The sequence below is a fragment of the Amphiura filiformis genome, chromosome 4 (genome assembly GCF_039555335.1).
Source record: "Amphiura filiformis chromosome 4, Afil_fr2py, whole genome shotgun sequence".
NCBI lineage: Eukaryota > Metazoa > Echinodermata > Ophiuroidea > Amphilepidida > Amphiuridae > Amphiura > Amphiura filiformis.
This window is the reverse complement of record NC_092631.1, coordinates 60,291,227-60,304,310: the sequence shown is the minus strand read 5'-3', so window position 1 is coordinate 60,304,310 and position 13,084 is coordinate 60,291,227. Positions and strand designations below refer to the sequence as shown.

General features: G+C 39.0%; 1 protein-coding gene and 1 pseudogene across 1 annotated transcript in view; one reads left to right on the top strand and one right to left on the bottom strand.

Moving 5' to 3' along the window:
• Window positions 1-371: 371 nt before the first annotated feature.
• LOC140150288 (L-methionine gamma-lyase-like) overlaps window positions 372-13,084 on the bottom strand; it is a 14,621-nt gene continuing 1,908 nt past the window's right edge. Inside the window, exons 2-6 of the mRNA XM_072172294.1 lie at window positions 12,964-13,075; window positions 12,437-12,550; window positions 3,918-4,049; window positions 1,882-2,030; window positions 372-1,256 (exon numbers count right to left, since the gene is read on the bottom strand). Of these exons, the coding sequence (XP_072028395.1) occupies window positions 1,193-1,256; window positions 1,882-2,030; window positions 3,918-4,049; window positions 12,437-12,550; window positions 12,964-13,075 (571 nt within the window). The 3' untranslated portion in view covers window positions 372-1,192. The remainder of the gene's footprint in view (window positions 1,257-1,881; window positions 2,031-3,917; window positions 4,050-12,436; window positions 12,551-12,963; window positions 13,076-13,084) is intronic.
• Window positions 6,150-11,867, top strand: LOC140149575 (uncharacterized; annotated as a pseudogene).

Here is a 13,084-nt window from a genome sequence, read left to right as displayed (position 1 = left end):
AGCGGGAAGACTTTACATGTATACTATGGTCAGCTCTTAACAGGCGGGAATTATTTGGCGCGAGTCAATAAAGTTCGCGTAGGTGCTGCGCCTAGCTGTGTGTACGCCATTCAATTCACGATGTTATGAATCCCGCCTATTACGAGCTAAACAGAGTATAGGCATACAGTTTCTCTAAAAAACGGAAATATATAATTATATATCTCACCAACAATGGCTGGTCAAAATGGTGCAACCAGGAAATTTTGGTCTTTGCCCCCGAAATTTTTATTTTGCCCCACCCTCCACGTTCATGTATTTTCAATACATAATATTGCCATAATTCTTTTAATGTAAAACAAACAACAAATAAACAACAATACTTGCCTGGACTTCAAATAATATATTTGTCTAAACACGTTTGAATCAGGAACTCAATGCCAACAACTGTATGTATTAATCTTGAATCGCCAGTAAGAACATCGAGTCACCAGTATGACCATCAGTATGACATTACCAATACCATTATAACTAATAATCGATTGGTTTCGATCTGTTGAATTGATTACTAGTATCCAGCGGCTAGCGATATTATTTTTACTGGTTAACATTTGCATCAACATATTATGTTACATGATATATACTGCTCCAGAAAAGTATCCTTACACTTGGAAAAGTAATCACAATTTTAAAACTGAACCATATTGGGGCAAATTTGTTTTTTTAATAGATGCACTATTTAATTCGGCACATTTTGACACCGCAAAAGTAAATCTAGTCTAGTCCAGGGGTCGACCACATGTACCTTGTGTGGGCGTTTTAAAGGTCCACAAACGTTGGCCTGGTCAACTGGCCAGTTGGTAGACGACCTTGTCCTTATAGATCACACTCCTGTATACTTGTATACTTGTCTGGACTTAGGTGGTGTCTGGACTGACATGCCCTGGGCCACATAACTCAATTATGTAGTTCATTATTCCGGATGTGCTTGATGGGTCGATACTGCTTTTACTTTAATCCCTGACCGCATTAGGCATTTTCAGATGCAGAGTGTCAAAGTTCATACGAAGGTCAAAATTCCACACTGCTCAAAAGTTGTTGAAAATTTCATTAAATTAAAGTCGCTATTTACAATGTCTTTTAAAACCGATTCTTGTTATAATTCAAGGAATGTATAGACGACCAACAATTCACTGCTATTGCTTCGCCGTTTTCAGGCTTTGTCCAGCGCTTGAGTTAGATCTTTGATCAGATCATCGACATCTTCAAGACCCACGCTGTTAAGTACAAGCGACAAAATATAATGCATTAATTATGCTTGTATTACAAATGGGGTATGACATGAATTTAATCTCTGACACAGGGGATTTCTCTTTCAAACGGAGTCACCCATTTAGGTAACCAATTTGAAATTCACATTCCTTGTGTGGAAGGTAAAGGTCATAGGGAAGAATAATAGCCCGGTAACAACATAAAAACACACAATTTTTGTGTATAATTCACAATTTTTCATCATTTTTTTACAATTCTCCCCATTTTCTGTCACCCTGGGTAAAAAATAATCTATTGCACCGACCTCTCTGCCCCCCTGGCTACGCCACTGTGAACATGGTGAAGTATCTCAATTTATTTTCTGGGCACTTTACAGCTGACTTTTACGTAATCGGGCATAACCTTTGTACAAGAGCATTAAGAGAAACCAACTAAACATTTGTTTCTATAAGAAACATTTGTGCCATTGCAACTTGTGTTATTTTTTACTTACCAGAGATGCCATTCTATATATTTTTCTGTTGCTTTCGTAAAGCTACGAAGGATCGAGAGTACTCGTAACTTTATGGTGCGTTCCATACGATATGAACGAAGTTGAAATGCTTTTTAATAATCAACTCTTTTTCTTACCTGAATCTAATCATTCCGGGTGTGATTTGTTTATCTATTCTATCCTTGTCCGTCAATCCAGTCCAATCTCCATGTGTCATTGTAGCGGGGTGTTCAATCAAACTTTCAGGTCCTCCCAAGGATGGAGCCAAATTGATTAGATTCAAAGACTACATAAGAGAGAGAACCGATCAATCAATCTATCAATCAATCAATCAATCAATCAATCAATCAATCAATCAATCAATCAATCAATCAATCAATCAATCAATCAATCCAGAAATCAATATTATAACATGGCGCATGTTTTAAAATTGTCAAGTAGTTGATAGGGACCAAAATGAGCTATGCCATTTGAAATGGGCGAACTTCGCTATTCCGAAGATTCACTATTCCGAAGGTTCGCTATTCGAAGGTTCACTATTCCGAAAATTAAAAAGGTTCTCTATTACGAAGGTTCTCTATTCCGAAAACAGAAAAGGTTCTCTATTCCGAATATGAAAAAAGGATTCTCTATTCCGAATATGAAAAAAATGGTTCTTTATTCCGAAATAAATCACCGTGTTCTCTACTCAGAATACGAAAAAAGGTTCTCTATTCCGAATATGAAAAAAGGGTTCTCCATTCCAAAATCTAAAACAGGTTCTTTATTCCGAAATGAGGCCCGTAAAGGAAAGAAAAGAGCTTAGTGAGTATGTAAAATAGCTTAATAAGCAAAGAAAATATACCTTAATGGACCCATAAAAAAGAGACCTCGGAGGGCCCGTAAAAAGCAAAGAAGAGATACCTTAGGCCTAATGGACAAGAAAAGAGACATTTGTTGGCCAGTAGGCCCTAAAGCAAAGAAAATATGCCTTAAGCCATATTATAACATTTCTTTAAAAATAGATTAGTATTTATTTTTCATAAAATGTTAGCTTTTACCTTTTAATTTTGAGCCGAACAAGTGAGGTAAAGCAAAGAAAATTGCAATTTACTAATAGCACCAATGCATGTTACTCCGGCGGTTGTAATACAGTACGATCCTCTGGCGTGTGTGTGTGTGTGTCCCGCACGCCATGTACGTAGTACTGTGTTATGAACAACACATACGCGTTCGATAAATATTTGTATCGTATAAAACGACGGTTCCATCGGTTTATTTAAAATCACGGATTTTGACAAAACTACAGCACCTAAAGTCTTGATTTTTGCCGAGAATCTTTGTTTACTTCCACAGGAGGAGTGTGGATTTCAAATGGAATTGCCAAACATAAGAACGCTTTATTTTGCTGGTGAATTTCCTCCATATATGATCCCAGCAAACACAAAAACGTTTTTAAAACGTTTTAAATAAGTTTTTGTCTTTTGGTTTAAGTAAAAACGTTTTAATAACATTAAAATGTCGGGTTATATAAAGGTCATGAAATCGTTTTAAAACTTTTTGTATGAAAACACACTACAACAATATTTAAAAATGTTTTCGAAATGTCATTGTAAACTATTTTTGCAAACATTTTTGGCCAAATATTTTGTCAACACTTAAATAACATTATGTTAAAATATTTGCAGCCAGCAAACACAGAAATGTTCTTAAAATGTTTTTTACAAAACGTTTTAATAACATTTAAATATCGGGTTATATAAAGGTCGTGAAAACATTTTAATATTTTTTCAACCCCAAAATAACATTCTGTTTAGAATAATTTGTACCAAGTTTTCAAAAATGTTTTTGGGATGTTATTAAAACGTTTTATACCCTTTATATAACCCGACATTTAAATGTTTTCTGTAAAACATTTGTGTTTGCTGTGCAGAAAATTACCAAAAAATGTTATTTAATGTTATGAAAACGTTTTATACTATTAATGTACCCTTTATATAACCCGACATTTAAACGTTTTCTGACAACCTTTTATAGCCTTTTGCGAATGATGTCGAAAAAGTTTTGTGTTTGCTGGGACACAACATAACCAGCCATATTCGTCTCGGGCATGCGTATTACCAAAACCAATGAATATTAAGAAAAAAATACCCAACTGACGCTTATCTATCATGCATGTATATCCGCAACTTGCCTCTACTACTGTCTTTGCCTCTTCTCCACTCGCCATCTCAAACACCACCATCCCTCCATAATCCTTCATCTGTTTCTTAGCAACCTCGTGGTTAGGATGGGATTGCAAACCTGGGTAGCTGACTCGACTGATCTGTTTGATAAAGGATGACAGGTTAAAGGCCTTTGCTCAGTGATTTGCTCATCCAGACGATCGTAAAAATCATCAAAATTCAGATTTTGGTACCTTTATAATTGTCATAGATGTGCTAACATAGTAGTAGATGACCAGCCTGTAGATCCGTGACCAATTCATAGAACAAAGGTTTGAAAGTTATTTTGGGATCTTCGATTGATTCTGAATAAATTTAGCTTGGGTTCACCTCGTAAAACTTCCGGGCATTCCGGGGAGGGGTCAATTAAGGTCATATTTTCAGAATGCTCCAATTATGTCAAATAATATATCAAATTACTCGTATGCTCATGAGGATTCCAAAAATGTATAGTTTGTTATGCGTCAGACCTTTTATGAGGGCGCCAGGACGAAAAAACAATTCTGACCATTTCGCAATATATACACCAGTGGAAATTGTAAGAGAATTGGACAAAACTATGAGAATTGAAATTTTCTCATCCAAATGAATGAGAAATACTAATTCACCTGTCAACAACCTGTCACAGATGGTCGTTTGACACTGAAATTATTGTGAGCTTCAATTTTCTAATAAGGAATAATTATTATGATAACTTTGTTTTGATGCACAAATCCTACATTGCGTTATTTGTGTCCAAATAGGTGAATGTAAAATCTAAGGAAGCCATAACCAGTATCTTAAAACTTTGCTAATTTTAATTTATAATCTCACAGATTTCATTATTGATGATAATTTTTTTAAACAAATTTAAAGCGATAAACTGCGCCGTCGTAGGTGTCATCTGAGATTTTAAAAAGGGATAAAGAATATAATTTTAAAGGGAAAAAAATCGGTGACAATTGGACTCGAACTCTAGACCTCGTGCTCCCAAGGCATTAATGAAACCACTACACTAGGGCCGTTGTCAGTCGTGCAGAGTTATTTATAATAAGTATAACAGGTTGATGGTATAACGGTGGACACAAACAGTGTGAAAAGAAATTGATGTAATTTTCTTTATTTAAATTTTGTCTACCGTAAGGAAAGTGCACGAATCAAAATTCCAAGTTTATTTTCTTAAATACATTGCCAACAAATATATTCGTAGTAAACCAATACAATTATGTCTATATATTACAAATCGATTAAATGTTCATAGAGTTCCTCGTGGTGCAGCGGTAGAGGATCTGACTTGTGAACTATATGCTATATTGAGGGTTATGGGTTCGAATCTTCTGTAGTGCTATTTTTTATTATTATTACTTTTCCTCTTCTCTTCTATAAACTTGTTTACTCAATTTATCATCATCATCAGTCGGCTGCGGAGCAGGCGACTACAAGCTTTCTCCAACCAATGCGATCTTGGGCAAGCGAAACAATTTTGTTTGGCTGCAGCATCCCTTCAGTATCTCCCAGGAGGTGCTGGACATACTGTAAGTACAGTGTGCGCGGTCGTCCCGGTTTCCTCTTCCCATGTGGTGGAATATAAAGCGCATATTCTTTCACAGGCTCGCCATCTTCAAGATGCAGTATATGGCCGAGAAATTTGAGTTGATGAATCTTGACTCTGGCAACCAGTGGAGTGGTGTTGGTCAGGTTGTAGATGGTTTCGTTTGGAATCCGATCCACACGCTTGATGTTTAACATGACTCTGTAGCAAGATGTTGCAAATGCATTGATCTTGTTTTCCATGTCCTTGGTAATTACCCATGACTCGCACCCGTACAGAAAGACAGTAACACACGTTGTCTGAAACAGCTTGATTTTTGTTTCGATTGGCAGGGACGGGCTTCTCCAAAGGCGTTCCAGTTTCCAGAAAGCTGCCCAGGCTAGTGCTTTTCTTCTTTTTAGGTCTCCAACACTAGAGCCCATCTTGGAACCCAAATACCTGAAGTCTGTGACATGGTTGATGGTACTACCATAGACTTCAAGTGCTGGTTGGGCGTTACAGTTTGCAGTCATATATTCTGTCTTAGGTGCGCTGATTACAAGGCCTAGATCTGCTGCTGCAGTTGCAGTCCTAGTAAGCTGTGACTGGGCCCGGTCTATGGAAGATTCCAGCAGGGCAATATCATCAGCAAAATCCAGGTCATTCAGCATCCTGGCTGGTTTTTCTCCAAATGGGTACTATATTTTGTCCCTTTTGGGAGCTACCTACACTACTCTATATTTCATCCTTTTCTACTTTTCATCCTTCTATCTGTCTACCTTCTCTACCTTGAAACTTCCTTTCGCAACACAGCTGGTTAGGAAAGGTGAGCCAAATTAGTTGGCTTGGTAGCTTATTTTATTGTCTGGTGTTGTTTTTGGATTGGAGCTTCCGTCCTAAGTTTCGTAGAGGATGGGAGTTCTTATTCCACATACTAGGGTAAAGGCGCTGAATTCCAGTACTGATGGGTACATAAATCATTTCACACTGGCGGTACAGGACACAAATCCCCAGTGTGAAGGTGACAGCGTAACCCCACACGGGCATCAGGAAATGAGCGATGCCGTCAATTAAATCCGGACTGTGGACTAAAAGGTTGTCAGACGGACATCATCGTCCATTTCCTTTTGCCGGGTAAAAGCTAGTGTGGGTGCCAGCTTGTATTGTGTCTATTCTTACCTCTTCCTCTTCATCTTTTCTTTGTTCCTGTCCCAATCATAGAGTTTTGTGTAGAAATGTTGATGAACCTCACTGCCTTGTGAGCGCCTCGGGAGAGGCAAAGGCTAGGGAGTAAACCTTACACAAATCCGGAGTGGAGCCCCTAAGGCGGTCTGGTGAATGAACTTCAACACCTTCCGGCAGCTCCTGCATCCAAGTTGATGCCAAACGTATTGCTTCGCTCTCCTTTGGACTACATCAACGAGGCCAAGAGGGGACTCTGATTACTGGGCAGCTCAGAGTCTCCAAAAAATTTGCCCATATTGGAGTAGCCTATCCCAATGGCTCTAAATCTTCATCATGGGCCAAAGAGCGGAAGAGGAAGATTTACTTCTCAACGGTCATTAGGCTGGTGTTGAACATGTCATCATTGGTCAACCTTCCAACACTGGCCAACATGTTCCAGATCAGGAGCGAACTACTACATATTGGTAGATCTCGGCTGCTGTGTCACTGTGTGTCCAGAAATAAGCTGAAACAGGGCTGATCACCCGTAAAGCTGCTGGGACTGGACCAAAATAATTCCCAGCAAAATTCATGATTACGAAAACTACAAGCAAATCTTCTAAAATACCGAGGGTAGATGAGCGGCAGTCTACTGTTGACTTCATGACGGACCAGCGGGAACTCGGCACACCATCACGAACTGTTGGCCCTGATTATTGTCGCCTGTCTACCTTCAAACCTCTTGTAATATCTACTTATAATGTCCGTACTGTAAATCAACAAGGGAAAATGCATCAGCTATTCATGGGCTGTGCTGATGCAGGTATTGACATTGCCGGGATTCAAGAACATCGTCTCATTACACCAAGCCCAACCGATGAACTTTGGTCAGATGATAGGAACTGGGTTTTATCATTCAGTTCTGCTACCAAGCAAAGGCACGGATGAGTTGGTCTGGTCATGTCCAAGCACATTCACAGATGTCTTAAGAGTGTTGAAGCTGTTTCCGAGAGGATACTATTTGTAACATTCCATGGCAACCCTCAGCTCAGCATCACTGTTGTATATGCACCCACTGAGTGCGCAACATCTTCTGACAAGGAGGAATTCTATTCATCTCTATCTGACCACCTGGATGGTATGAAAAGACACAACATCTATCTCATCCTCGGCGATTTTAATGCCAGAATAGGAACAGACAGTCATCTTTCCCATCCTTGGGTCATTGGTCCACATTGCTACCATGATTCAACAAATGACAATGGTGAGCGTCTGGTCAACACCTGCCAGGAGTACAATCTCAGACCGGCCCAGATGAGATTCCCGCAACCCAGGAACCGTCTCTGGACTTGGACCCATCCAGCTGGATCAACCCATGCACAGCTAGATCACATACTAATAAACAGCAAGTGGGTAAATTCTCTCCGCAACTGTCGAGCATACAACTCAGTAGAAGTGGACTCCGATCATCGTATTGTGAGCATCCGTCTAGCTGCCAGTCTGCGAACTAGCAAAGGAAAACCTTGCAAGAGACCAAAATTCAACTGGAAGAAGTTGCAAGATCCTGATACAAAGGAGGAATTTCAGCTGGAGCTATCAAACAGATTCCAGGTCTTGAGCATGGATGACACCACACCCATCTCTGACAGGTATGAGACCTTCGAAACAGCGGTCCGTGAAGTTGCCGAGAAAGTTATTGGAAAGCAAGAGCCATGCGGACTACCAAGTTGGGTATCAGATGCAACCATCAGACTTAAACTTGAAAGGGATGAGGCCAAAAAGCGGTACTCCATTTCAAAGTCTCGTCAATCTAGAGAAAGATGGAGGAACTTGAACACCAGCCTTAACAACTCCTATAAATCTGATGAGCTTGCTACCCTCAATAAGCAGATGGAAGACCTGAAGCTGGCCGACGAGATGGGGAATTATACCACCACCTGGAAAATTATACACTCGCTTTCTGGGAAGAACTCAAGGAAAGGGGTGAAAGTCAAAAAGAGAGATGGATCAGCTCCAACCAGTGACCATGAACTGCTTGAGGAATGGAAGGAAAATTTTAGCTCACTCCTTAACAACGACAGTGGCACAGCAGCTTCAGAACTTCCTGCACCAGCTGTTGAAGATCTTCCTATTATCACTGAGCCCCCAACTCGTGAAGAAGTAGTCAAAGCAATAGCAGCCATGAAGACCAACAAGGCAGCAGGATTGGACTGTGCTATAACTGCAGAAGCACTTCAGGGAGGAGGGGATAGCATGATTGATATGATTCTCGAATTCTGTATGGAAGTATTCTCAACGCTGACACCACCAAGTTAATGGGTTACGAATGTAATCATTCCTCTACCAAAGAAAGGTGACCTCTCTCTCTCATGACAAACTACCGTGGTATTTCGCTTATGTCCATTGCCGCAAAAGTGTACAAGAAGATCCTTCTGAACAGGATCCGACCCCACATTGATCCTTTACTGAGAAGTAACCAGGCTGGCTTTAGATCTGGTCGCAGCTGTGCTCAGCAAATACACATTTTGAGGAGGATCATGGAAGGCTTCAAGGAGTACCAACTTCCCTTAACAGTCACTTTTGTGGACTTCAAAAAAGCCTTCGACTCCATCAACAGGTCCGTCATGTTTTCAGTGCTGCGGCATTATGGAATACCAAAGGTTGTGGTCAATGCCATCCAGGTGCTCTACAAAGACTCCAATAGTGCCGTTATGGTAGATGGCAGTATCTCAGAGCCTTTCCAAGTAACAACTGGAGTGCTTCAGGGTGATGTGTTGGCACCATTCCTGTTTATTATCCTGGTAGACTACCTTCTGATGAAATCAACACTCAATTTATACAACTGCATTATATCGGCATATATTTATACCAAAGATCTATATATTTCTTTTTCTTTTCTCTTCACATTGTCAATTTACACTTCTTCTGTATTGCATAATTATTAAAATGTCTTTATATGAAATATTAAATGAATAAATCTTGATTGATTTATTTCTATTTCCATGTATCAATGCTTGGGTTTTCTTCAACATGTTTAATTTTGTTTTTTATATATATTATAGAAATTCATAGGCCTAATAGCTGCATGTGCATATTTCACACCCTCGGTTCAATAAAACAGTCCATATGAAATTTGCCATAGGATACTTTCCAGCCTATTTTGAATCCCCTCCCTTCCCCACCAAACAATGTTGAAGCAAACATATACATGATATAGCACATTAAAAAAGGGGCGGGGGGGGGGGGTCATTGAACCGTGGATGTGTCACAGCAAATTTGCACTTGATTGTAGCTATATACATGATATACAGAACGTCAGGATGACGGTTGAAACTTCAATTTCCTCATTTAAAACAATGTGACAGATGGTTGACACGCTAATTAGTATTTCTCATTCATTTGGATGAGGAAGTTTCATAGAAATGAGAAAATTTACAATTCTCATACTTTTGTCCAATTCTCATCGTTTTGAAAGAATTCTCATTACAATTTTTCTACTAGTGATAGTTAACAATGGCCGTTTTGGGCGATTTTGGTGTCTAATTATATGTTTTCTTGCATGCGAAGTACAACTAAGCAACTTTAAAAAACTATGCAAGGAACCAATGACCTCCTAAATACAACATGGATACCAACTTTTAGTGCATCAGGGTAATTTGAAAAATGAGAAGATGCTGTTAACCCATACAAGAACTGCTCACTCAGTAAATAGAGTAAGGACTTCCCTTCATATATTAGCAAATCTTGGAGAGTACCCCAAAAGCTACAAAGAGAACACCACCACAAGGCTGATGCTAGATGATCGCGGGGTTTAAGATCTAGATGACTGCATGAATGAATTTGATTGTGACCCATTTGACCTTAACGAGTCTACTTTGAGGTCCCTTCAGTCAGGGATGATTGCCTCTAATGATCTGTTCAAAGATTTTGAAACAGCGCATGATGATGGAGAGTCCCTTGTACAAATGTTCATCAAAGAACGTACCGTATATTCTCAAATCAGAAACAATTCGACGCCATAATACACAGAAATGCTAGACATAACTTTAGTAAACCCGCAGTTGCCAAGGATGCACCAAAGGAGAGGGTAACAAAGACGGATCAAATGAAGAATAAAGCCAAGACAGAGATCATTAGTTTGGCACAGGAATTGGAAGACGGTCTTGATCTTACTGAAGTAATAAAGAACCGTGTAACTTCAATGTGAACGTAACAATCCGCAAAGTATCATGGTCCAAATTAGCTGATAGGTTCCATCTCGTCGAACTTGATCAACTCAGTTGATACATTGCCCTTATAGATATGATGGGTTTTCTTTGAAGGTTGTCTACCCATCCCATGAACATAGAGAGAAGCAAGATAAAGCCAATTATACTTTTATGCTGCCAAAATGTTTAATCTTGCAATGACACGCCACCCACAGGCATCGCAGATAATATTTGTGAATGATCCGTATGACATGGTTTACAACATCAAGGACTCTGAAAATATAAGATGCATAGGAGAATCATCTTTTGTTGGAGGGACCCGAAACATCTTCATGAAGAAAAGTGATCCGTTTCCTTCTCCCAAACATTTCAGTGATATGTTTAAGAATCGAGAAAACAGCAATTTCTGAAAGCTTAATTCAAAACACTGCTACTCCACTGAACATCCAGACAAAAAATTGTTTCCTCAGTGAGGGAACGCTGTTTTGACTTATCAACTGACATGACTGATGAGGAGTTAGATGAGTTTACATGCCAGCATATGGTAACCGATAGTATTCTTATGTACATATTCCCAATTCAGGGAGTCAGGAGTCCAAGAAGCTATTGTCATTGATACAGATGTTGTAGTCTTGGCGTCATATGCGGCTCACCAAATGGCTGATGTACTGGCAATCAAACGGAAGAAGAGTATAACTGCACAACACTGTTCAACGAAGGGACTCCGAATTACGGAAACTCGAGCTAAGAAATGGGAAGCGATGAAGAGAAAGTCAACTTTGAGAATCCCTCCTGATGATGACTTGCACAGTTTGAAAGTGACAAGAGGAAACTGTCAGGCATTCAACTACATAAACCCAGATGCTCCACCGTCACCTTTGCAACATGGTTGGACTTTTAGAGAGGGCAAATGTTTGCCAATTCGGTATTTTTGTTTGCGTGATATGGCAACTAATGTAAACACTGAAGAATCGGACATTGATTCAGACACTGATTCGGTCTGTAGTGAAAATGATTTTGATTCAGATGAATATTAATATAAAGGTATACTATTCAGGTATTAAAATAGGCGAGTTAAAACAGTACTATAGAAATTATCACTTTTGATATACGGTATCAGAACTTAACTTTTGGCAGCCATGTTGCAAAAGAGGGTTAATAGTTCCTTGTATAGTTTTTTAAGTTGCTTAGTTGTATTTCTCATACAAGAAAACATGTAATTAGACACCAATCACCAATCACCAAAATAACTATGTCATAGCGCCCTCATGCATGGTCTGACGCACAACAAACTATACATTTTTAGAATCCTCATGACCATACAAGTAATTTGATATATTAGTTGACATAATTGGAGCATTCTGAAAATTTGACCTTGATTGACCCATCCCCGGAATGCCCGGAAATTTCAGGAAGTGAGCCCAAGCTAAATTTATTCAGAATCAATCAAAGATCATAAAATGACTTTCAAACCTTTGTTTTATGAATTGGTCACGGGATCTACAGGTTGGTCTTCTACTATAGCCTGCGAGTGGTTCAGCTGAAAGCCGTGTATTTAAGACAAAATAAGACATTTTACACGAATCTGTAATTTAGATACATTCACCTTTGGATGTTGTTCCAGGAACTGGGCAATCTTCATAGCATTTTTACAGTGTCTTTCCATCCTCACAGGTAAGGATCGAATCCCTGGAAGAACTAAGAAGGCATCAAAAGGGGACTGCACAATGATTTAAAAACAAAACAAACCAAAAACATTATTATTTTGCTGTAATCAATAGGCTAAATTAACGAAATAGATAGATAGTACAAAATATTCTTTGTTTACACAATACAATACTTTTTTGAAATATTTCTGGGAAATTTTCTGTTTGTGAACCGTGTTGTACCAAAATGTTGACCTTCGACCCTTTCTCTACAACGACAGATTGCTATGACGTTGGCAGGTCAAACTATATTATATTTTCTGAATTCTTTAGACCAAAGGAATGTGTTGAAACTGGTTTAAATTGGTTCAAATTTTGAACTCTATATTGGAGTTTCAATTTTGAGCCCTGTAAACCTTCTAACACTGGAATACCGCGATCAAGAATTCTGAATAATTATATTCAAAAACACTCTTTATGAAATTACCAGGCCGGTTCCAAGTTCTTTGTTGGCACCACAAATAACCTGCAAAGTATCATGATTCTTGCAACACGCAACACCGGCTACCAAGTCACTGTGTCCTCCGATGTATTTTGAACTGTAATAA